Source organism: Equus quagga, unplaced genomic scaffold, assembly GCF_021613505.1.
Source record: "Equus quagga isolate Etosha38 unplaced genomic scaffold, UCLA_HA_Equagga_1.0 HiC_scaffold_142_RagTag, whole genome shotgun sequence".
In the NCBI taxonomy this organism is placed as follows: domain Eukaryota; kingdom Metazoa; phylum Chordata; class Mammalia; order Perissodactyla; family Equidae; genus Equus; species Equus quagga.
In genome coordinates, this window is record NW_025792613.1 from 62,168 (window position 1) to 87,721 (window position 25,554).

Genomic DNA, 25,554 nt, shown 5'->3' on the forward strand with positions numbered 1-25,554 from the left:
AAGACAGCTTTAATAAACAAATACTCATTTCAACCACATTTCCCTTTTACTGGAAATATCCTAATTCCAATCATTAACCCTAAACCCAAGTGCAAAAAAACTATCTGGGGATTTGATTTTCCCTGCACGTCTTAACAGCGATCACAGGCTTGAAAATCTAGTATATTTACCCACAGGGAAAAGCGATAGAAAAGTGAGGAGGAGGAGAAATTGGATGATATAAGCACCGTTTATTTTGGTTAACGATTTCTCTGAATAATTCAGCAGCATTATTAACAGATGATGGGTTTTCTGCTGCTTAACAACTCCGGAGGTGGGCAACAACCAGCAGAAAACGGCTGCAGAAAGGAGTAAGGAACATCATCTTCTATCTTGAGGGTTGACAGGCCATAAAAACTAAGCATTTGGTATTACAGCATATCTAGCCTTGAAACCCGGGATTTTGGAAAACGTCAATGAACATGCTCCAGTTTATCTGGATTTCTGGGAATTGGAGTTAACTTTCAAACATGCAATTAATTTTGGTCACATCAAGATATTCACAACTTATAGTCTAGGTAGGGAGAATTGCTTCTGAAAATATTTGAGAGTATAAAGAAAGAGGAAAGAGGAACCAGCACCCCCTCCCAATTTCCAAATCACTTGTCAGAAACAGAATTATAATTAACTAATTATATCTCCTCTACTTTGACTGCATCACCCTGAACTATGTGATTAATTTGGCCACTTTTATCTGCATATATTCAATAGCTTTTTTCTTACAGTTAATTTCAGATTTGGGTTTTCACATCCAGCTTGGATTTCTTGATGCTGATTTCCAAAATGCCACGGGCATATCCTCAGAGCATGCTACTTCACTAGCAGAATTACATAAGCCTTCTATGCCATGATTTTTTGATATCTGAAAAAGAATTAATTCCCTGTTCAATGGAACTACCCTGCAGGGTGTGTCTCTATGTCTGATGTCAGGATTATCTTGGGTACCCCGACCTCCTCCAGCTGCCTGTCTGGCTTTGGACCAGACCAAGTTGTGGGCAGGCAGGCTCCAGGGCATCGGTGTCTTGCTCACCCACAGCCATCCATCAGTCTGCAGGGGTGAGCACACTCATTCAGTGCTGTTCTGCACCTCTGGCATGAGGTGGATCATGTCTCCAACTCTCGGCAGGTTTTCCTGCTGATTAACTGCTTCTATAGCCAAGGTCCCAAGAGAATGAAAACTGCACTTCCTACCCAGCTTCCAGACCCCTCTTGTCAGTGGACCTGGCACACACACAGTTTTGTTTTAAAACTATGAATTCTGACTTCACTTCCAAGAACCCTTCTTGTAGGAACACCAGTAGCTATCTTGAAATCTGCAAAGAAAATTTCCAGGTTGGCTGGCTATCTCTTTCTTTCTCTCTCTCTCTTTCTCCAACTTTCTCTCTAGCTAGATTTAAATTTTTAGCTACATAGTCCCTCAAGGCTCTTTCAGGGAGTCCTCAAGGACAAAAGCTTTTTCATGATAATACTAAGATGTCATTTTTTTTTCACTTGCGTTCTCTCATGATTATACAGTGAAATTTTCCAGAAATTACATGACATGTGATATCATTGCTTTGATGTTAATATGTAATGCATTTATTACTGTTATCTGTAAATGAATTACTATGTAAGCTGTTGGGACCTCAGTAATTTCCAAGAGTTCTTAAAGGGTCCTGAAACTAAAAATTTTGAGAACTCTACTTTAATCTCAGGGGCCTGGCTCACTTGGGGATCATGTATTGGTCCCAATCATTGATTGGGAGAGCCTCAGAAGTACTGAGCTCCAGTCAATGGAATCGGCCCACTCATCATTTATATAACACTGAGACGGGAAAGTTCTTTCTGATTCTACTCTTTTACTAGACAGGTGACTCAAAGAGCCATAGAAACAGAGAGAAAATACTTGCAGTGCACATAAAGAATCTTGAAGTCGCCATACAAACTTACTGTTATATCTCTGTTATGACAGTATATTTTCTAAGCACACATGGGCTTTCAAAATCCTTTCTCTTACTGCTAGGGAACGATTCTCATTGCTCTGCAGAGTCCCTTAAATTTGCATCTGCAATGTATTAATGTACACTAATATCAGGATATTAAGTGCCATTTCCGTATTTGACATTTCTCCAGCCCAATTAAAATGAGTGATATGCACAAGAACAGGCCCAAAGTACCTATAAATTTGTGAGTTCCTCCATTTGCCTTTGAGTTTAAGAGATGGTGCTATGCAAACTGCTTTGTTTAACGGGAAGTTATTTTTATACAGATAACATCGTTCATTCCAGCACGGAACTGAAGAGATCTGTAACCTAGTTGACAGAAAGCTAACTGCTCCATTTTTCAAACATCCCTTTTATTAAGCAACCTAAAGTTTTCATTTCTTTCACGTCACCCTTAAAGCTAAAAGAACTAGACTGATGAAGGCAGAAACAGGTTTTTAAAGCACTTTGGCTCAAGTGACATTCTGTTCACTGACAGTCACAGTGGGAAGAAAACTGAAGATGACCAAGTTGGATTCTGAAGGAGGAGACAAAGTTGGACAGATGGACAGTAGGAGAGGGGGCTTTGGAGCAGTAAATCCTTGACAGAAAAAATTTAAATCCTTGGGGCATCTTAACTGACTTCTACTTGAAGAGTGCAGCGTCTCTCCAGGAATGCCAGGCATTTACAAATATTCCACTTTTGTTTACACTGGAGCAAGGGCTAAAGTGCCAATCTAATTTTGTTCAACAATTTCAGATTAAGAACGTGCTTTCAAACCCACAGTGTGGATTAAGATGACGTATAGTGCAGATTCAATATTTTCTAATAGTTGACAGATACTCACAACTTTTACTCCTAGGTGAACCAAATTTAAATGTCATTCAAGAATATTAATCTGGTTCAAAACAGTAAATTCCTAAGACAAACAGAAAGTGATTACTTTAGCTAAAACTGTACACTTTTGTAATGAAAGAGCCCCAAAGGTTATCTACATCCCAACCTTCTTCCTAATACAGGAATCTCTCCTATATCAGCCCCCTCCCCCACCAAAATATGGTCACTAGGCTGTCAATAATAGATTCCTATCTCATGATGGTGCCAGAAGTTCTCTCTACTGAACAGATGTCGGTTTCTGGCACCGTGATGAGCACTCACACTGAAAACAAGTAAACAGGTAATATAAAATATTTTTTTATAATCTTTTAAAAGATCTGTGAGCTAGCAAGAATGTAAGAAATCCTGGAAGGCCAAAAAGTCAGCAAAAGTGGAAATCCAGGAAGGTATGTGTATCCACTGAAGTTGGCTTTTTTCTTGAGTATTTGCCCAAGCTAGGTGATTTCAAGCTTTGAGTTTTAGACTTCAACAACTGCTTTGCATAGACCTTGACACAGGTGTAAGAGGAAACAGATCTGCAATGAGATTTTGTAACAACAGATTGGCCTTCATGTAGTTCTACAACCTAAATTCACACACTACGTAGACGGTCCCTGAACCCGCCAAGTCAAGACTCTGTGCACAAAGGACTTGGTCGTCTGCAGTTTTCTTCCCACTGTGACTGTCAGTGAACAGAATGTCACTTGAGCCAAAGTGCTTTAAAAACCTGTTTCTGCCTTCATCAGTCTAGTTCTTTTAGCTTTAAGGGTGACGTGAAAGAAATGAAAACTTTAGGTTGCTTAATAAAAGGGATGTTTGAAAATGGAGCAGTTAGCTTTCTGTCAACTAGGTTACGGATCTCTTCAGTTCCGTGCTAGAATGAACGATGTTATCTGTATAAAAATAACTTCCCATTAAACAAAGCAGTTTGCATAGCACCATCTCTTAAACTCAAAGGCAAATGGAGGAACTCACAAATTTATATGTACTTTGGGCCTGTTCTTGTGCATATCACTCATTTTAACTGGGCTGGAGAAATGTCAAATACGGAAATGGCACTTAATATCCTGATATTAGTGTACATTAATACATTGCAGATGCAAATTTAAGGGACTCTGCAGAGCAATGAGAATCGTTCCCTAGCAGTAAGAGAAAGGATTTTGAAAGCCCATGTGTGCTTAGAACATATACTGTCATAACGGAGATATAATACTAAGTTTGTATGGAGACGTCAAGATTCTTTATGTGCACTGCAAGTATTTTCTCTCTGTTTCTATGGCTCTTTGAGTCACCTGTCTAGTAAAAGAGTAGAATCAGAAAGAACTTTCCCGTCTCAGTGTTATATAAATGATGAGTGGGCCGATTCCATTGACTGGAGCTCAGTACTTCTGAGGCTCTCCCAATCAATGATTGGGACCAATACATGATCCCCAAGTGAGCCGGGGTGTGCCCAAGTGCTTGCCAGAAGCAAAAGCAAATCCTCTCTAGAAGAACAGAGCTTCAACTCTTGGCCTCAAAGAATTTCTCTATTAATTTCCAAGGAATATAAACTCACAGTCAAAAGTCAAAATCACAGATGAAGTCAAAGTATCGTGAGCAAAAGCCAGCAGAAACAGACAGCAGAACCAGACCTGAGAAGACTCACATGCTTATACACCATTCCTCCCTGCAGCAACAGAGACTAAGGGTAATCACTCTTCCACATAACAGTCCAACTTATCTTACAGAAGCATCCACAGCTCTTTCGTCTGTCTTTTCTCTAACAAGATGTCGGTCCCTTTACCATCGTGGCTGCTATCCTCTGGACATAAAAAAAATCACTTAGGAGCTAGGTTAAGTACTCCGGATGGAGTCTGAGGGCTGCAGATAGAGCAGGATCATCGCTTCGAGACCCATGAATTTCAAAGACCCATATTCACGTAACCTGCTGAGTCTAAGGCACAGCTCTGGGTCCTAAGGTGCGCAATACAGGATCCCTGCTCAGAATGCAATTAACGCTTACGAGGCATGAACAAAATCCAAAACATCCCACTTTTACTCCCCATGAACTGCTCTCAGGTGAGATGGCATCCTCACCAATCCTGAATTGGTATGACTGATTTTTCTGAAATTAAACAAAATAGTTCACATTTACCTTCTCTAAAAAATGAATTTATTTGTTTGGTCTTGTAATTTCAATCTAACATGTTTTTGAACGTTAATTCTATTCTTCAATGTACTAGCCACCTTTTCTTTTCTAGCTTTAAATGATGTTCAAATCTGGCAAAGCTAATTCCTATGTCTTTATCCAAATTGATAAAGACCCTAGAAGGTATAGCTTGTGCTATGTGGCTTGAGACAATCCTACCAGGTTGACAACTCAGTAGTTAATACCATTCTCTCTGCTCTTAGTTATTGTATTGCATAACTCAGTCACTAAGAATTTAGGAAATCTTGGAGCAGTTTGGAAACACCAACATATTGAGCATTATTCTCTTCAGGTTTACAGGATTCCTTAAGATCTAAATTCTGATTCAGTTTTAAATCCCTTTCCCCACCTCTCTTAGTTTAGTTCAACAAAGCTTTACTTAGAGCCTGTCAGGTATGGGGCACAGTGAGCAGCGCTGGGGAAGGGGAAAAGACACAGACCTTCCCCCTGGACCCTCACAGTCTAGTCGGGGAAACTCAGCTCATTCACAAATAAAGGTGTTGCATCCTCCACATCTCCCCAAGCCTAAACTGTGCCACAGAGGAAGAGAGAGTTTTCAAAGCTCTTCTTGTTCCTTCTTCTCCCTCCCCTCCTTTCCTCCACAAGGTTTATGAAAACCCATTGTGTTAGGCCCTGGGGGTAGACAACGATCCCAGCCCTCGTTTACAGCAGACATTCTGGTCCTGGAGACAGGCAGAGACAAATGAAATAGTGCATTGTTAGTCGTGCTAGAAGAAGACAGCAATGAGTTGATCCACACAACCTCACAGAAGAGCCTGTCTTCGGAAGAGAGGTCACCCTCCAGGATTATTGGGTGAGTCTGCACAGAGCCTTCCAGTCATCCACCAGCCTCTATGGAGTATTTATTCTACACTTGGCAACAGGGATACAGAGCTGAAAGATGAAATCTTGGCCCTCCAGAAGTTTACAGATTTAGGGCATGACTTATCTAACACCTGTGACTTGATGTGAAGAAACAAAGTCTAGAAGGAAGGGGTATAAAAATCTACCCACGCACTCACTTTTCCTCATCCCAACCTGGGCTTTTCTATCTGTGGCCACAGAAAGAGGTTCGCAAGAGGGAAACTATTCCCTTGTACCACACTTCCTCCCCAACTCCACAGGCCAATGCTGCTAGAAAATGATAAAATGTTTTCTCGTGTTTTGGGCTGGATGCCAGGATTAGAAACATTCACAGCTAAGCTTATTAGAAATCACATTGGTTTTAGATCAGACCTGATTCTCTAACAAAGCGGTCAGAGGAGGGGCAGAGCAAAATGGCGGGGTGAGCTGACCTGGAATTCTCTCCCCTCCAAAGTACAACAAAAGATTGGAAGAACTGAATTTCAGAGAATAAACATAATGCCAGCTCGTTAGAGACCTACAATACCAAGAAGGCGGAGATCATAAACCTTGCTGACGGCCTCGGAGGTGCTGGAACGGTAGGAGAGAACATCGCTCCCTCCCCTAGAGTCTGCGATCTCTTCGGCGCGTGTCAGGAAGGAGTGGGGAAGGGGCCGTGCGACCGGGGGATCATCCAGGACTCCTGCCGCTGATTCAGTGGAGACCCGCTGACGGGGGGAAAACTTCCGTCCTGGGGACCCCATAAATCAAGAGCCTTGGGAGACCAGAGAACAGAATTGATCTGAACCCAGACCGGCACATGTGAGTAACAGCTCCTCCCTCCCTGCAAAGCCAGTGGGTGCAGCCATCTTGCCCCAAGGCGGAGAGCTCATAACACATGTCTCTCGACCCCCATCTACTGGCGACAGGCTGTAACTGCAACTGAATTCTACCACCATGCGAAAAAACTGCTCCTCTACCATCCAGCAATTTATAAAAGCCCCAGACCAGAAGGAAAACAATAAAAACAGAGAATTAAGTCCTGAGGACTTGGAATTAGGTAAACTAAGTGATAATGAGTTCAGAGCAGCTATAATCAAAAAACTCAATGAGGTAGAGAGAAAGATAGAGAAACAAGCCAAGTTCTGGAGTTACTTCACAAAAGAGATTGAAATCATAAAGAAGAATCAAACAGAATTACTTGAGATGAAAAACACAATGGACCAGATAAAACAGAATATGGATTACCTGAATGCCTGTGTAGACAACATAGAGGAGAAAATTAGCATAATCGAAGATAGACAGGCTGAATGGCGCCAGACAGAGGAAGAAAGAGAAGTAAGAATTAAAAAATATGAGGAAAATATCCGAGAGATAATGGATTCAATGAAGAGTAAGAACATAAGGATCATAGGAATTCCCGAGAATGTGGAAAAGGAAAATGGAGCAGAAAGTGTGCTTAACGGAATTATTGAAGAGAACTTCCCAAATCTAGGGATAAACAGAGAAATGTGTGTAGAGGAGGGTTTTAGATCTCCTAGATTTGTCAATGTACAAAGAGCTACCCCAAGGCACATAGTAGTAAAGTTGGCAAAAAGGAATGATAAGGAAAGAATACTCAGGGAAGTAAGGAAAAAAAAGAGAATAACCTATAAAGGAGCCCCTATCAGACTGTCAGCGGATTTCTCTACAGAAACCCTACAAGCTAGGAGAGAATGGAGTGACATATTCAAAGCTTTAAAGGATAAAAATCTTCAGCCAAGAATACTCTATCCAGCAAGAATTTCCTTCGGATATGAGGGAGAAATTAAATCTTTTCCAGACAAACAAAAGTTAAGGGAATTTGTAACTAAAAGACCTCCAATACAAGAAATCCTCAAGAAGCCTCTCATACCTGAAAAAAGAAAAAAGGGAGAAAGGGGACACAAGCCACAGACTAGGGAGACCGATGGATAGAACCAGAACAGGATAGCAAATATTCAATTGTAGCATTAGGGTAAAAATAAGGAAACTACCAAAACAAGCACGATCTTAGCACTCTAACTACCAATTAATAAGATGATTTGGAATAAAAAAATGAAAATAATTATTTAGGAGGGGAAGAGCAAAGGGTCTAAATCAGTATTGGTCAAGTAGGTAAGAGACCACCAGAGAATAGACTATATTATACGCGAGATTCTAAATGCAAACTTCAAGGTAGACACTAAAATAAAGTACAGAACAGAGTCACAAATCATAAATAAGGAAAAATCTAAGAAACCCAGCATAGGAAATTGCAGTATTAAATGGGTAGTCTAAAGCAAACAGGAAAAGAAATGCAGGAAAACAAGATAATGAGCGACAGATTAACAGCACTAAGACTGCATGCATCAATAATCACTCTCAATGTGAATGGATTGAACTCTCCAATAAAAAGACACAGAGTGGCAAAATGGATTAAAGAACACCATCCAACAATTTGTTGCCTCCAGGAAACACACCTCAGCCCCAAGGACAAACACAGACTCAGTGTGAAGGGGTGGAGGACAATACTTCAAGCAAATAGAAAGGAAAAAAGGGCAGGTGTTGCAATTCTCATATCAGACCAAGTGGATTTCAAAATAAGACAGGTAAAGAGAGACACAGAGGGACAATATATAATGATCAAAGGGACACTTCATCAAGAAGAAATAATGCTTATAAATATCTATGCACCCAACACAGGAGCATCAAGATTCATAAAGCAACTATTAACAGACCTAAAGGAAGATGTTAAAAACAACACAATAATAGTAGGGGACCTCAACGCCTCACTCACATCAATGGACAGATCATCCAGACAGAAAATCAACAAGGAAATAGTGGAGCTGAATGAAAAACTAAAACAATTGGACTTAATAGACATATATAGATCACTTCACCCTGAAGGAGCTGAATACACATTCTTCTCAAGTGCACATGGAACATTCTCTAGGATAGACCATATGTTGGGAAACAAGGTAAGCCTCTACAAATTTAAAAAAATTGAAATAATAACAAGCATCTTCTCAGATCATAGTGCTATAAGGCTAGAAATTAATTACAAGAAAAAAGCTGAGAAAGGCACAAAGATGTGGAGACTAAACAACACACTACTGAACAAGCAATGGATCATTGAAGAAATTAAAGAAGAAATTAAAAAAACATGGAAACAAATGAAAATGATAGCATGCCATACCAACTCATATGGGATACAGCAAAAGCTGTAATAAGAGGAAAATTCATCTCAATACAGGCACATCTTAACAAACAAGAAGAATCCCAAATAAGCAACCTTAAAGCACACCTAACTGAACTAGAGAAAAAAGAGCAAATGAAGCCCAAAGTCAGCAGAAGGAGAGAAATAATAAAAATCAGAGCAGAAATAAATACTATTGAAACGAAAAAGGCAGTAGAAAGGAGCAATGAGACAAAGAGCTGGTTTTTTGAGAAGATAAATAAAATTGACAAACTGCTAGCCAGACTTACAAAGAAAAAAGGGAGAAAGCTCAAATAAACAAAATCAGAAATGAGCGAGGAGAAATAACAACAGTCTCTGCAGAAATACAACACATTATAAGAGAATACTACAAAAAACTATATGCCAACAGAATGGATAACCTAGAGGAAATGGATAAATTCTTGGACTCCTACAATCTCCCAAAGCTCACTCAAGAAGAGGCAGACAATTTGAACAGACCAATCACAAGGAAAGAGATTGAAACAGCAATCAAAAACATCCCAAAGAATAAAACCCCAGGACCAGATGGCTTTCCTGGGGAATTCTACCAAACTTTCAGAGAGGATTTAATACCTATCCTTTTCAAGCTATTCCAAAAAATTAGGAAAGATGGAACACTTCCTAACACATTCTATGAGGCCAACATCATGCTGATACCAAAACCTGACAAGGACACCACAAAAAAAGAGAACTACAGGCCGATATCACTGATGAACATAGATGCAAAAATTCTAAACAAAATTTTGGCAACCAGAATTCATCAAAAGAATCATACATTATGATCAGGTGGGATTCATACCAGGGACACAGGGATGGTTCAACATCCGCAAATCAATCAACATGATACACCACATCAACAAACTGAGGAATAAAAACCACATGATCATCTCAATATATGCAGAGAAGGCATTTGACAAGATCCAATAGCCATTTATGATAAAAACTCTGAACAAAATGGGCATAGAAGGAAACTACCTCAACATAATAAAGGCCATATACGACAAGCGCATAGACAACATCATACTCAATGGGCAAAAACTGAACGCCATCCCCCTGAAAACAGGAACAAGACAAGGATGCACTCTATCACCACTCTTATTTAACATAGTACTGGAGGTCCTGGCCAGAGCAATCAGGCAAGAAAAAGGAATAAAAGGAATCCAAATAGGGAGGGAAGAAGTGAAACTCTCACTGTTTGCAGACGACATGATCTTATATATAGAAAACCCCAAAGAATCCAGTGGAAAACTCTTAGGAGTAATCAACAACTACAGCAAAGTTGCAGGGTATAAAATCAATTTGCATAAATCTGTAGCATTTCTATACTCCAGTAATGAACCAACAGAAAAAGAACTCAAGAATACAATACCATTCACAATCGCAACAAAAAGAATAAAATACCTTGGGGTAAATTTAACTAAGGAAGTGAAGGACCTATATAATGAAAATTACAGGCCTTTCTGAGAGAATTGGATGACGACATAAGGAGATGGAAAGACATTCCATGTACATGGATTGGAAGAATAAACATAGTTAAAATGTCCGTTCTACCTAAAGCAATCTACAGATTCAACGCCATCCCAATCAGAATCCCAATGACATTCTTTAGAATTAGAACAAAGAATCCTAAAATTCATATGGGGCAACAAAAGACCCCGAATTTCTAAAGCAATCCTGAGAAAAAAGAACAAAACGGGAGGCATCACAATCCCTGACTTCAAAACATACTACAAAGCTACAGTAATGAAAAGAGCATGGTACTGGTACAAAAGCAGGTGCACAGATCAATGGAACAGAATTGAAAGCCCAGAAATAAAACCACACATCTATGGACAGCTTATCTTTGACAAAGGAGCTGAGGGCATACAATGGAGAAAAGAAAGTCTTTTCAACAAATGGTGCTGGGAAAACTGGAAAGCCACACGTAAAAGAATGAAAATTGACCATTACTTTTCACCATTCACCAAAATAAACTCAAAATGGATCAAAGACCTAAAGGTGAGACCTGAAACCATAAGGCTTCTGGAAGAAAACGTAGGCAGTACACTCTTTGACATCAGTATTAAAAGGATCTTTTCGGACACCATGCCTTCTCAGAGAAGGGAAACAATAGAAAGAATAAACAAATGGGACTTCATCAGATTAAAGAGCTTCTTCAAGGCAAATGAAAACAGGATTGAAACAAAAAAACAACCCACTAACTGGGAAAAAATATTTGCAAGTCATATATCTGACAGAGGCTTAATATCCATAATATATAAAGAACTCTCGCAACTCAACAACAAAACATCAAACAACCAAATCAAAAAAATGGGCTGGAGACATGAACAGACATTTCTCCAAAGAAGATATACTGATGGCCAATAGGCACATGAAAAGATGCTCATTATCGCTGATCATCAGGGAAATGCAAATCAAAACTACATTAAGATATCACCTTACACCCGTTAGAATGACAAAAATATCTAAAACTAACAGCAACAATTGTTGGAGAGGTTGTGGAGAAAAAGGAACCCTCATACACTGCTGGTGGGAATACATACTGGTGCAGCCACTATGGAAAACAGTATGGAGATTCCTCAAAAAATTAAAAATAGAACTATCATACGATCCAGCCATCCCACTACTGAGTATTTATCCAAAGAGCCTGAAGTCAGCAATCCCAAAAGTCCTGTGCACTCCAATGTTTATTGCAGCACTGTTTACAATAGCCAAGACGTGGAAGCAACCTAAGCGTCCAGCAACAGACGAATGGATAAAGATGTGGTACATATATACAATGGAATCCTATTCAGCTGCAAAACAGAACAAAATCATTCCATTTGCAATAACATGGATGGACCTTGAGAGAATTATGTTAAGTGAAATAAGCCAGCGAGAGAAGGACAATCTGTGTATGACTCCACTCATATGAGGAATTTAAAATTATGGACTAAGAACAGTTTAGTGGATACCATGGGAAAGGTGGGGTGGGGGGTGGGCACAAAGGGTGAAATAGTGCACCTACAACATGACTGATAAACATTAATGTACAACTGAAATTTCACAAGATTGTAACCTATCAATAACTCAAAAAAAAAAAAAGTGGTCAGAGTCTTCTGGTTGCTAAACTTCCCGTGACCTTCTGACCCAGGCCAGGTTCCTGGAGTATGCTATCTTCACTCAGTCCCCAGCCCTCTTAAGCTATCCTTTTCCATTTCACCTCAACTGGGTACAATTTTAAAAAGTCATCCATTCTACCTGTGAACAAGAAAAAAAGTTCAATATCAACTACAACAACCACATTTCTTTGGGCAGACACTGACAGTTCCAATGGCCACACAAACCAAGCAGCAATTGTCATCCACTTCAAATCACACAAATTATATTATTCTGTAATTTATCTTTTTACAGGTTGACGGACTCCTAACCGGGAGCTTCTCAGGGCAGCATCCATGTCTTCCTCATAACCCTGTCCCTGCCCCCCACACCTGACACTGCCTGTGACATAATGCATGCTCAACAGATGTTTGCTGAAAGAAGAAATCATCCCACCTAGGAGGTCAATTCTGTCAGTTCTCTGGCAGAAAAGAAACCAAGCTGAAACTTAAAATATCTCCAAAATTATACCAATTTTCTTTATAAATGTTTGCAAAGCCTTCATAACACTAATTGGAAATACAAAACCAGGGTAGAGAAATAACAAAACGAAGGCAGCTACCTAAGAGGGAAGATGATACATTAACAATTGATTATTTGGGGTCAATTCCATCCAAGCTAGTTATATAAATTTCCTGAGGGCCTACTTTGAAGAAAGACCTTACAGAGGTGCTGGCTGACCTGTGTGCCCAGCATCGTTTGGTTTAATAACAGCAATCCCTTCCTTTGGGGAATCACTCTCTTCCACTCTCATTCCAGAAGGGCTGCCAGCCACAGAACCCACTTCCTGGCCAGAGGAACTGGCCCAGAGAGGAAGACGTGACCTGAACCATGCCAAACACAGGAGAACCTTTCAACAGGATTTCACACACGGACGTGGGGAGGCTGTTGTAAGATGGAACCAATATTTGGTGAGGCCTCCAAGGTGGTAATGGAGAGAGACAAAGTGAAGCAAGGGCAACAAGATATGACAAGGCTGTTTTAGCCCCTAGGACCCTGCATTCACGGGCCTCCCAGTTCTGAGAGCTGATGAAGACTCCCACTGGCTTATACCTCCATTCTAGGCAGAGTTTCTATTGCTTGCAACCAAAAGGCTCCTATAACGCACACTGGCCAGGCTAGTGAGTGACAGACTTAAGAGGTAGTTTTCTCTGCTGCTTGCATTATAAAGTGGAATAAAATTACCATGGTAGATGGGAGACAAAATCCACTCTAGTCAAATGCAGCTATCTGCACTCTAGGGGCGACTTTCTCTCCTTTGTGTTTTCTGACCACACCCTGGCCATTACTTCTTTCTGGCTACACCAAGATCTAATTACCTAATGAGATTCCCCAGGTGCTCTTGAAAGATAATTTCAAGACAAAGTAGAGGCTTCTGATTCACAACTGGAGAATGGTCCTCAGAATCAAAGGTCAGAAGCAATAGTGCCAAAATTTTTCAATTGCTGGACAGGAAAATTTCCAAAACATATTGAGAAAAAAAATTCCTTCCACAAATAAGTCCCTTGATGACCCCAAAATTCATCTCACTATGGAAATAAGATCAAGATGTTGACAGTCTTCTGGCTAGCATGATACCTAAAGAGTTGGATGAGAACATCTGAATGTGGTATTTTCCAGCGACATGAAAAGCCACTGGCACATCCCAAATAGAAACTTCCATAGCTTTCAGCAGCTTAGGTGTGACTCTGTGTGAGTGCCTGGGCTGTACCTTTTCATTTTTACTTATTTCTGTGGTTTTCCCAATATGACTGAGCCTCTTCTCTTCACTTAGCCCAACGTTGGCAGCTGGATGTGGGAGAGTCTAAAGAGACATGGTCACTACAAAGCCAGGAAGGCAGACACTAAGGATAGCAAAGGAAGTCATCCCCACTTCCCCCTAAGGATGCTCCATCTCGCCAAGGAGACAGGTTTCAAAGTCAAGATAGTCCTGTATGCAAATCTGGAGTTTATTAGCTACACGGTAATGAATAAGTTACTTAACTCCTCTGATCTTTAGTGTCTTCATCTGCAAAATGGATATCACATCACGAGCTTTTGTACTGAGCACCAACACTGCCAGTCATTGGGCAAGGCTCTGAGGTTACAGAGAAGAGTGAAATGTGGTCCACATACACATAAACAGATGGTTTCAACTGCATATGAGTAAGTATGATGACGGAGGAAGGCAGAGAATTATAAACAAGGAGGCAGACACTGTTCTGAGAATTAAATGAGATAATGGTATACAAAGTACCTGGACAGAGAAGGCACTCAGGATAGATTCTTATGATTCCCCAAGAAAGATCTGTGCCTCTAGATCCACAAAATGCTCTAAGATCCTGTCTCAGGGAGATGCTGACCAAGGAATGATTTCATTGCAGAAAAGTATTAAAGGGGTTGAAATGGTGGATGGTTGGTTAGAATATGGCATTAGGGAAAGTCCTTTCCTGCCCTTCTGGGGACCCCGCACTTTCTCTGGCTCAGCTTTATTCCCTTTCTTCTGGCTCAAATGAGTTGGGGATAGTAGAGCAGAAGTATACATTTAGTCAGACTTTTTGGTTCTCCGCAAATTGCAGTCATAGATTCTTCTTCCCTGTAAAAATGAATGCTAACATGCAGGGAGCATAGTAGACATCAACACCAAAAAGCACAGTGGTGCCTCACTGAGCACATTCTGGGAAGGGCGTTACCCTTTGGAAACAAAGAAAGATGGTGCTCCTTGGCCCAGAGCTTACTGACACTTGTGAATTATACATCTGGAAGCTTCTCTACATTCCTGTTCCCTGCTGCTTTACAGGAATCATATGGAATTGAGTTACACATCTCAGAGACTTGCTTTGAAACACAAAGATTATTTATCATGTTATATTGTTATAAGAACTTGTGAACTTTACAAATGAAAGAGAAGCCTGTACATGTTTTTTACTTCACTTTTATATCCCAACGCCTGTTGACTTCCCAAACACTTCTACTTCGCAAGTTATTCAAGTCACTCCTAGGTCACAAAACCATCTTCACATTTTCACCCTCCAAAAATTATCTTGTTCCTTTTCTTTACTAAGCAACAATCTCAGCCTAATTCGGGTTTCTTTCCAGCATCACCAGTGACTTCCCTCCTGGGCATTCCTCAATCCCATCTCTACTTCCAAGGGTTTCATTACTGACACCCTGAATGTAAGGGCATGAATTTTAGGTGAATTGCCAGTGCCCAGTTTCAGTCCAATCTACGGTAGCAAGATTCAAGAGAGAAACAAACACACTGTGGTGGACAACTCTAAGATGGCCCCATGATCACCAGCTCCTGGTGTTCAGGCCTCTGTGTAATCCCCTCTCCTTGGCTGTGGGCAGGACTGGGACTTGCTTCTGACCAAGAGAAAACAGCAAAGGTGACAGGACGTATGTGATTGCTTGTACACAATTACGTTACATAAAACTATAACATCTGTCTTGTTAGGAGGTGCTCTCCCTTGCTGTTTGTGATGAAACAAGTAGCAATGTTGGGGAGGCCCGTGAACTGGGCCCCAAGAGCTGCTGACCTCAGCCAACAGGTGGCAGGCAACTGAATGCTGCCAATAACCATGTGTGCTTGGAAGCAGATCCCTCTCCATCTGAGGCTCAGATGAGACTGCGGTCCCAGGCAGCAGCTGCAGTGCAACCTTTTGAGAGTCTGAAACAAAGGACTCTGCTGAGCTGTGCCCAACTGCTGACCCACAGAAACTGTGAGATAATAAATGTCTGTTGTTTTAACCTATTACCTTTGTGGTAACAGAAACTTTATTGAAATTTACAAGAAAAAATCACATACCAAAAGATAAATGAGTAAAGGCTATCACAGACAATTCAGATAGAAGAAAACAGAAGGAGCAAACAAAAACACAGAACCATGTTCAATGCTCCCAGTGGTCCAAAGAGGTACCATTTTATAGCCACCAAAGTGGCCAGTAAGACAAAGGAACAACCACAGCTGGGAGCGTTCAGGCCATGCTGAGAAGGCCCTCACCAGTAATAACATTTTACACTGTTACAACTTACTTGTAAAGCCACACAGGAGTCAGAACCCAATCATCTAACTCCTAGGAAAACTCAGCAGAAGCTATCTGCTCAGATTTTACAACAGTGTTATCTACAACGGCAAACAGACACAACTTAAAAGTCTAATAATACAGAGATGTTTAATAAACTGTACTTTATTAACACATGGATTATCTACTAAAATAACTGTGAAGGCCAGAAACATGGAAAATGTTTACAATATGACCAAAAAAAATGTAGACTATAAAAATGCAAATAAAGGCCACCACTAGCTGAATAGTTATAATGTGTCAGGCATTGTTTTAGGCATTTTGGTCACATTTAACTACATCTTCGCAACACCCTGCCAGGAAAGTAATATTATTCCCATTTTACAGATGAAGATACTAGGGCAAAGAGAGGTTACAAAAATTAGCTAAGGCCACCTAGCTGGAAGTAGAGGAGTCAGATATGAACCAAGATATGACTCCAAATGCTGTAGGGTTTTTTTGTTGTTGTTTGTTTTTGCTTGAGGAAGATTCGCCCTGAGCTAACATCTGTGCCAACTTTCCTCTATTTTGTACGTGGGCTGCTGCCACAGCATGGCCGCTGACGACTGGTATAGGTCCACGCCCAGGAATCAAACTGGAGTGGAGTGCACCAAACTTACCCACTGGCCATGGGGCTGGCCCCCAAATGCTTTGGTTTTAAGTGCGTTGTTCTACCTCTTTTAGACATTTGTGACAACTGCAAATATGTATAACTGTGGCTATCAGGGGACACACACTGGAAAATAATATGCTAATGTGAAAACAGCACGATATGGGAATAGGATTAAAAGCAATTAAATTTTAAAACCATCATCTTTAATGCTATGTGACTGACCCAACACAAATGTGAGCAACAATCAAGCAATGGACTTTTGACCTCTAATTCTCCATGAGAAGTTTAATTATAGATAGGTCCTTGGAAAGAGACCTGTCTAAAACCACCTCTAATTTCACTCTTTTCTGGCAGAATGCAGTGGAAGTAGAGAATGGTCCAGGATACAGAATACCCAAATGCAGCCATCAGAGTTGGGTGCAGATCACTAGACAAGGGTGAGGACGGGAAAGCTCTGGGATAAGAGACCTGGGAGGAAACACAGAAACGCGGAGCTGACTGGGAAACAGGTAAGCTTCAGGACTCCAAGGCAAGGAGAGCGCTGGGAGAGAGAGCTGTACGGTCATCCAGAGGAGGGTCTGCCTGCTTGCTTTCCCTCTGACAGTAACCTGAGCTCCTACCTGCTTGCAGTGGCCAAGCACAAAGATAAAAACGAGCGTCCCTGTAGAAATAACAGCGAGTACTCATACAGCTGTCTTGTTTTCAAAACTAGATTCAGCAATGCTATGTGGCAACATAAGGGCAGGTACAGACTCATACTCTTGCCATCCAGGTGCCTGTGTAGACGCCAAACCAAGACACTTTCTTCTCAGGGCAGTGAAGTACACACTTTCCACAACAAGATCTTCAAGTCTTTGTATTTGTGCTTTTAGGACAACCTAACTCCTTTTCTGGTCAGATCTCAGAGGACATGTTGACCACTGTCACCTTTCCTGAGGGGAAACTGGAACAGAGGACACTCTGGACTCTATGAAAGTTAGATTAGAAAACCCATGTTAAGAAGCACTGACTCGCAGGGTGGGGGACATGAGAACCCCACCCCCAGACATTCTGTGCCATTTTACTCACTGTATTGCTCAGAAAGCCCATCACTTGATCGGAGATGACCACCTGCTGTGTTTACAGCGGATTGTAACTCCCAGCTTACAGGTGACATCCCTTCCCCAACTACTTCATCCGTTCAATCACTCCAGAAGAATACTGCACAGAGGGGCAGAGCAGAGCTAATTTGTCATCAAGGCTTTTGAGACAGGAAAAGTGAAGCTGGATGCTTCAAAAGACATCAACGTTTTAGGGGGGCAGACTAACTATGGCTGGGGAAGGAAGGATGTGAAACAATGCCCTGTAAATCTGATGTTACCATTACTACATCTCAGCCAGACCAGAATCAGTTACGTGCAAAATGATTAATCACCGTCTCCCTGAAATATTCAAGGTCTGGCTGCCTATTCTCAGGATGGAAAAACTCTAACACTGATGTATGACTTTCAGGCTTTTGTTCATTCTCTACCCTTTTAATAAAGAAGAACAAAAAATTTTGCCTTGGGCTTGGTGAGTTATGGGGTTTATCTCCCAAGTGGCAAACCTTCACTCCTCAGTGCAATCACCCACTGAGCCCAAGTTACAGGAAGCAGGCAGAGAAGGAAGTGTGCCCGTGCTGTCCCTCAGGCAGCGATTCATCCCATGCCTAGCTGCTCCGAGACAGGTTTTCTTTTAAGAGAAAAGGTTTCTCTATTTACAGAAGCAAATATTTACAACAAATACTTATAAACCTATATTTATACAAGTTTTATATTTATAGAAAAATAGGCACTGCAGAAGAAAATTAATTTAACTAATGGGCAAATGCTGATGGCTTCACACGGCGTACATTTTTGACAAGTGTGGCTGAAGAATTACAACCTGACTCCAACACTGCTGGGGAAGGCTGCAGAGAAGCAGGAGAACACATCCTTGGGGTGTCACCTGAGGCAAAGACTCCAGGGGGACCCCCACGTACCTTCTCCGCGTACTCAGACACGATCTGCTTGATCTCGGCAGAGCAGAGTCCCACGATCTGGCCCACGGAGCTTGCAGTGAGACGGGTCTGCAATCAGAGGGAGGGTGTGTGCTCAAGACCATGCCTCCTCTTTCACAGAACTGGAAAACCTGAACACTCTGAGTATTACGGCAAAATAGATAACATTTCCAGGGGAAAACATAATTTGGCTTTTGTTTCTGTATTCATCAACAAGGAAGGGAGAAAACAGGCTGACAACAAATGTTAAGGGACCTCTCTACCTCCTGGGTCACTCAATTCACTGTGCTAGATTCTCCTCAGACCCTGGATTCCTCTGGAAATTGGCTCTTTACTCCACCTACCTCATCCCAAGGTCTCTCTTCCTGAGGGTCACTAAACAGAGGTTAAGGGAACTTGGAGGCTTAGGACTCAGGGGGAAAAGAAGTACAAGTGGGAGAGGAAGAGGAATCTCAGAACTCCTAAACTCTCTCTTCACTGCCACAGGCCCTTCCTGCCCTAAAAAGGAAAGATCCTTTCAAAGCACCTGGTTAAACCTTCTGGACAGGCCTTGAGCTCTGGGAAGACCAACTATAAATTCAGTATTCTATTTCTCCCTAGAAAGTGTGGGAAGGAAACAGAAGACAGGGTCTCCTTCGGCGTGGGCTGAACCACAGCTCTCCTGCAGAGGCCCTTGTGATGCTGCCCCAGCAGGGACATCCTGCTCTCACAAAGGTCCTTCAAGTCTCCCTCCTGGAGGTTCCCATGGATAGCAACACTATGCATTTATAAAAAGCTGCCCAAAAGAAAGATCCAAAGGAAACAGGAAGCAATGAGTACTGAAAAAAGAGGGCTCTGAAGAAAGTGGTCCCTCTGGGAGGAGGGCCCCACAGAGCAGAGCAGGGTGGTTCCAACGCCCCGTGTCCAACCCAACGCCCTCCCCCACGACACTCCCACCTCACCTCTTCATTTGCCATGGCGGTCATCTTGGTCATCAGTGACTGGATACGCTGCTAAAAGAGGAGTGGGGAGAAGGAGTGGTGAGCAGATCTCACCAGGTAAGACTTAGGCAGTATATCTAAACAGGTCTTTGTGGTGGAATCCAAGGGTTGTTTTACTTGATCTTGTTTCAGGGTGAGGTTCATAGAGGTGAGAAAAAGAACTAGAAAGGCTGTGAAAGGCCAGCTAACAGAAGCTGGCTGTGGAGGCAACTGACATTTTGGAAAGCTGGGGATGAAAGTGAAATTTCTACCCAAATGATTTAAACAGAAACCTCAGGGGCCTACAAGAGCCACATACCTCTTCAGCAGCTCGAAGCTCATCTTCCTCATGGGCGTCAGCTTTTTCTGTAGCTGAGAGCCCCGTGGGAAGTGCCATTTTCTTGTCCTCAGCCTGGAAGGGAAGATGCGAAAACAGCTGAGCACTGGAGTTGGAGACTCAGCAGAGAAAGGATAGCACTGCAAAGAGGCACGAGTCTGTGAAAGAAAACACACAGATCTGGAAAGCTGAACCAGTCCCTGAGAAAGAATGGAAAATCCAGAGACCTGAGCTTCCATGCTGGCTACAGACCGAGCAGGCTGAGCTTCAGGCCTTGGCCAATGCCTGTCTCCATTTGTGAACTGCTTGCTGATTAAATTCATATCAAGTCACACACATTTGCCAGACTTACCCTTGCACTTTGATTGGGTCTTGACCCACTTGAACACCTTCGGGGAAGCTCATGGCCTAAAGCAGTGTTTGTTCAAACTGCCAGTTGATACCCATTAGTGAGACATGAGAGCAATTTAGCAGGTATAACTAGCATCTAAATAAATTAAATAAAAATAATAGAACAGAACACGTTAGGGTGCTTTGCATGGAGAAAGGAATTAAGTATTGCATTGTGAGACTTTTGCTTTTGGTATATATGTGTGTGTACTTAATCGTGATGAAAAATAGAATTCTTACTGTCAAGAGTGGTCAACAAAGTTTGAAAACCACTGGTCTGAAAGATAAAAACCTAAACTCTTTCACTTGCTGATCAAGCTCATGCTAGTGACCCAGCCTCAGGCTCTCAATGTACCACACACTCAAGACACCTGGATTAACTGCTGTTCTTCAAACATGGGCTGGAAGTCTAGAGTTCTTGGTTTTAGTTCCATCTTTGTCATTCACCAGCTGGTGACCTCAGGCTTACCCTCTCTGGATATTAGGGTCATCCAGGGTTGAAGGAGAGGACTCATCTCAGATGCTCTTCTCAGACCATCCCAATTCTAGGATGCTTTTCTATAACAAGCCTATGACTGACCAGGGGAGCAATCTGACCTCCTAACTGCTGGGTATAGGTATGGGGAAACAAGACTTTCAGTTCAAATGTGCCATCTGACAGAAGAAGGACAAGACAAGCCCAACATGAATACTACTGCATAGGAATCTCGTATTTTTCCAGTCATAATGAAATTGCCTTATCACAGAATAAAGTCCCATACAGACATTCTTTTCAGACTTAAAATTACAATCAAAATTAAATGTACACATCAAATTCTTATTATATACCGGATGCCACACGACATGTGTAAATCGAGAAAACACCTTGCTTTGGAGGAAACAACTATTTAGTTGAGTGAAAACACAAATATCGAAAAAAATAAGTAACAAGAAAACCAAAAAAGAAGATGATATAATCAGTGCATGACTGATTACTGATAATAGTCAATGCTTTCTAGATGTTTACCATGTGATAGATCATTCTATGTCCTTTACATTTTAATCCTCACAACAATGCTGTGAAGTAGTACAATTCCTGCCCCCATTTTAGAGAGGCTGTGACCTAAGGCACAATGATTAAGTATATCGTCCAAAGTCACACAACAAAGGGGAGGAGCTAGGATCCGAAACCAGCCAGGCTGGCTTGAGAACACATGCTCCTAGTCACTGTCGGTGCCCTCCGATGACTCTGAGACAACAATTACTACAGGAAGTAGAAGGAGGCTAGGGGTCAGGGAAGGCTTCCTGGAAGAAGGACTGACGGACAGGGGATCTGGACAGAGGGAGGGGTGGCAGGAGAACAGCAGGAAGAGTGGCATCTCATTCAAGAAAATCTGGGAGTCGGGTAGGGAATGAGAAAAGAGGTTATTAATAGATCTGAAGCTGCAGGACTCTACTTCTTAAGAGGCCAGTGACCACTTTAGTTAACACTGCATTATTCAAAAGGCAGTGGATAAGAGCACAGGCTTTGATGTCACACAGATCCAGGTTCAGATTCTTATTATGGCACTTGAGGAGCTGTGTGATCTTGGACAAATCATGGAGCCTGAATCTCAGCTTTCTGATCTGAAAAAGAGGAATAAGCATCTTCCTTATAGAGCTGTTCAGAGAAGGAAGTAAAAAAAACACATGCGCGCCCTGAACAAAGGGCCTAGAACATAGTCCAGGTTTGGCACTACAAGATTTATATGCCTGCCCTGGTGCCGACAATTAAGGGTCATTAATAAATACAAATACTAGGAGAAATCTTTGAGACTCCTTTGTGAAATTAGAAAACCTCGACTTACCTGATTTCCACACCTGTGCTAAGGGTATCCTAGCACATGGCAGGCCTGTAATTTATGCTTGTGTTCTCTCTCACTGCCAGCATCCTGTCCACACCTGCCTAGGGTCTGTCTCATCAGATGAGGAGGGTTCAGGGCCCTGTAAGCGGACTTCATCTTCACACGTCTGGAGTTATCAGAACCCAGTGTCTGACCCCGGGCCATGACTTTCAATCACCCTTCACTTCCAGCCCCACGATGAGGCTGCTGCTTCAGCTCCCTGGCCTTTGGAGGCAGCAGGCTGGTGATGCAGGAGGGGGATGCAGTGGCCACAGGCAGCTGGCACATCCCTGCTGCCTCGCGTTGGCCAAGGACCAGAGCCTGGCCGGCAGCAACCCGGCCATCCCACCGCCGCTAGGCAGCCTGTCACTGCAGACAGAGGCAAAGGAGAGGGGCACTTCCATCTCTCAAATATTCTCTTCCATTATCCAGGCTTTTCTTACCTTCTCTGTTTGGCTCTGGCGGCTAAATCCATATCTCCTGCAGGCCACAAAAAAGGGGAGTTCGATTACTATTCAAAAATCACATAAATTTGGTCAAATGCATTTTGGTTCCATTTCTATAAGAAAAGCACCAAAGAGGATTTAGGCTTAGGCTACTTAGAGACTGGAGAAAATGTTTTAAGTGCCTAAACTGCAGACATATTTCACTGTTTTTGAATAAAAGGCCAGTCATCATATTTGCCATATAAATAACATAAATGGGAACTCTCAGATAATGCAGAGTGCAACTTTCTTTTTCAGGGCAATCATTATTCCTTGAATCAGGAACTGCATTTTGGATCCACAGTTTAAGCTAAAAGCCTTATAAATATCAGTATAAACAAACATGGGTGTGTTTGCTCAAGCTAAACATGCTCTCTAATGGCTACTTTCACACCTCAAGTGCAGGCCATTTTTTATTCTCAAACATAACCCAAGCACAATGTCAATAATGTGGTGTGTTCACATCACGCAACCTTAAATTCAAAGAAACTCACCAATGCACTTTAGCTTGAATTAGTTTATTTTTAGGTTCTATTTAATATCTACGCTTTTTTATTTTTCAAAAACAAATATAACAATGAAAAAACCATTCAACTCAAACCAAAACGCACAATGCAAAACACCCAACCTCACTTACCTTTAAGTAGTTTATAAGGAAATAAGGTTACATGCAACCGTTGAAGAAAACCAACCGAAGGCTTCTGCTCTGCCCACACTCACACCATCCCTCACTTGCACGGTTAGTGTGCTGGCCTCTTGCCTGGTCTCGGGCCTCCAGCCTCACCCCACTCCCACTTTTCCTCACCATTTCTCACCCAACTTCCCATCGGTCAGATCTGCATTTGTTGATGGCAGGCCTCTTCCCTCAGGAGAAAAAGGGCCTCCTCAGCACTCTCCATAGGGCTCCTCCTCTATGGCTCTAACCACAGCCTCACTCCCAGCCGCTCATCTCCATCCACACGCTCCTCTCCATCTACTGCCTGAACAGAGAGCTCTGCACACACTGTGCCGTTCTCTTCCCTCTTTCCACTTTCCTAACCACTCCTCACATCTCAGCTCTAAAGCTACCTCCTTTCCAAAGCATCCCCCATGCACAGACACCCTGCTGTGGGCAATCCACCCCTGTGTCTGTACAGGTGCCCCCACTTCCCAGATGGCAATCATGTCCAACTGCCTGTCTGCATCTTCTCCTGGAGGACATCGATGCTACTTTTACATTCTTTATTTCCAACGCATGCTGAACGAATAAACAAAACATAAGTGAAAGGAAATGCAGAAATCAAGAAGCCAAGAGTATTACCTGACCTTGCAATAGGTTGTCCTAAAGCTGGAGAGACCAAAAAGTCACCGCTGGGCACAATGTGCCCATCCATTAGGCATTAATCTACAGGCCCAAAGTGCAGCAGACTGAGGTTAAATCATGAGTATTGAGATAAATTCTGGAAAGGACCTTATGGCAGCCTCTGTGAACTGGCTGAATCAGTATCTACTGTGTCTTCCTCTACCGCAGAGGCTGAAAACAAAAAACTGTTTTCCATACTCTCTTGCACCTAGGTTTCTCCACGCCGTTTAGGTTCCTCCACTCAGATGCATTTGCTGGAGTTTTGAATGTGCAACAGTTTGATGAGGAGAGAGGGAGGGCATATCAGATTAATTGTGCTGGTGCAGATCACAGTAGCAGAAACCTGGTTCTGGGGTCGCAACTGTCACAGTGGCTTCCTGATTTTGGTAGAAGCAGTGTGGTTCCCTTGTCAGCAGCTGTAGCACCAGCTTCCCAATTCCATAGGCTGCTAGTTGGCTTCCTGATCAAGGAGGCAGGAGAAGCATCTTTGGAGGCTCAGTTCTAATGTGACGCTTGGGAAATGACACTGGCTCAGCCCAGATTCCATCTCTTAAGCCTCCCCATGGATCCCTGTAATCCAGCAGGAGGATTGTGTCTTCTCAACCAAGAACCCTGACCAAGAGCGGTCCTCACCAGTTTCCCGCTCCCAGAAGTCCAGAAGTGTCCTTGCACCTGGGGTATTCCTTTGTTTTCCAGGTCCTCAGGTTCCAGAGACCCTTAGGGCAGAAGACTCACGTTCAGGCAGATAGCCCTTATCTAAGGCCCAGGAATTTTATGGATTTTCCAAATAAAGCAGCAAACAACTAAATCTGAGTGACTCAATTCCCAAGTCCCATCTACTCCTCCTTAAAGACAGAGACTCTGGGAACACTTTCTGACCAGCCCAAACTAGGCTAGGCCCCCCGAGGCGTGTGCTTCCATGTACAGACCAGCAGTGTACTCCCACGGTGCCCAGTAACTATGTGTTATGTGTAATCTGTCTGATGAGCTCCTGGAGGGGAGAGAATTTGCTTCATTCGCTTTTTTTTCACATTTTTAAATTAAGGTAAAATTCATATAACATAAAATTCACCATTTTAAAGTGTATACTTCAGTGGTTTTTAGTGTATTCACTATTTTGTGCAAATCCCACCACTACCGAATTCCAGAATAGTTCCATCTCCCCAAAAAGAAACTCCATCCCTACTAGCAGTCTGTCCCATTGCCCCCTCTCGGCATCCCT

The 25,554-nt window shown here is 42.3% G+C and overlaps 1 protein-coding gene across 3 annotated transcripts in view; it reads right to left on the bottom strand.

Annotated features, from left to right (window-relative positions):
• The window catches only part of LOC124231973 (coiled-coil domain-containing protein 93), a 57,926-nt gene extending 34,878 nt beyond the window's left edge, over nucleotides 1–23,048 (bottom strand). The window contains exons 1-4 of one of the 3 annotated variants that reach the window (XM_046648966.1): nucleotides 22,949–23,048; nucleotides 20,236–20,328; nucleotides 19,899–19,949; nucleotides 18,940–19,026 (exon numbers count right to left, since the gene is read on the bottom strand). In XM_046648966.1, the coding sequence (XP_046504922.1) occupies nucleotides 18,940–19,026; nucleotides 19,899–19,949; nucleotides 20,236–20,313 (216 nt within the window). In that variant the 5' untranslated portion in view covers nucleotides 20,314–20,328; nucleotides 22,949–23,048. The other 2 variants (XM_046648967.1, XM_046648965.1) reach the window with 2 other exon arrangements.
• Between the last annotated feature and the right edge of the window lie 2,506 nt (nucleotides 23,049–25,554).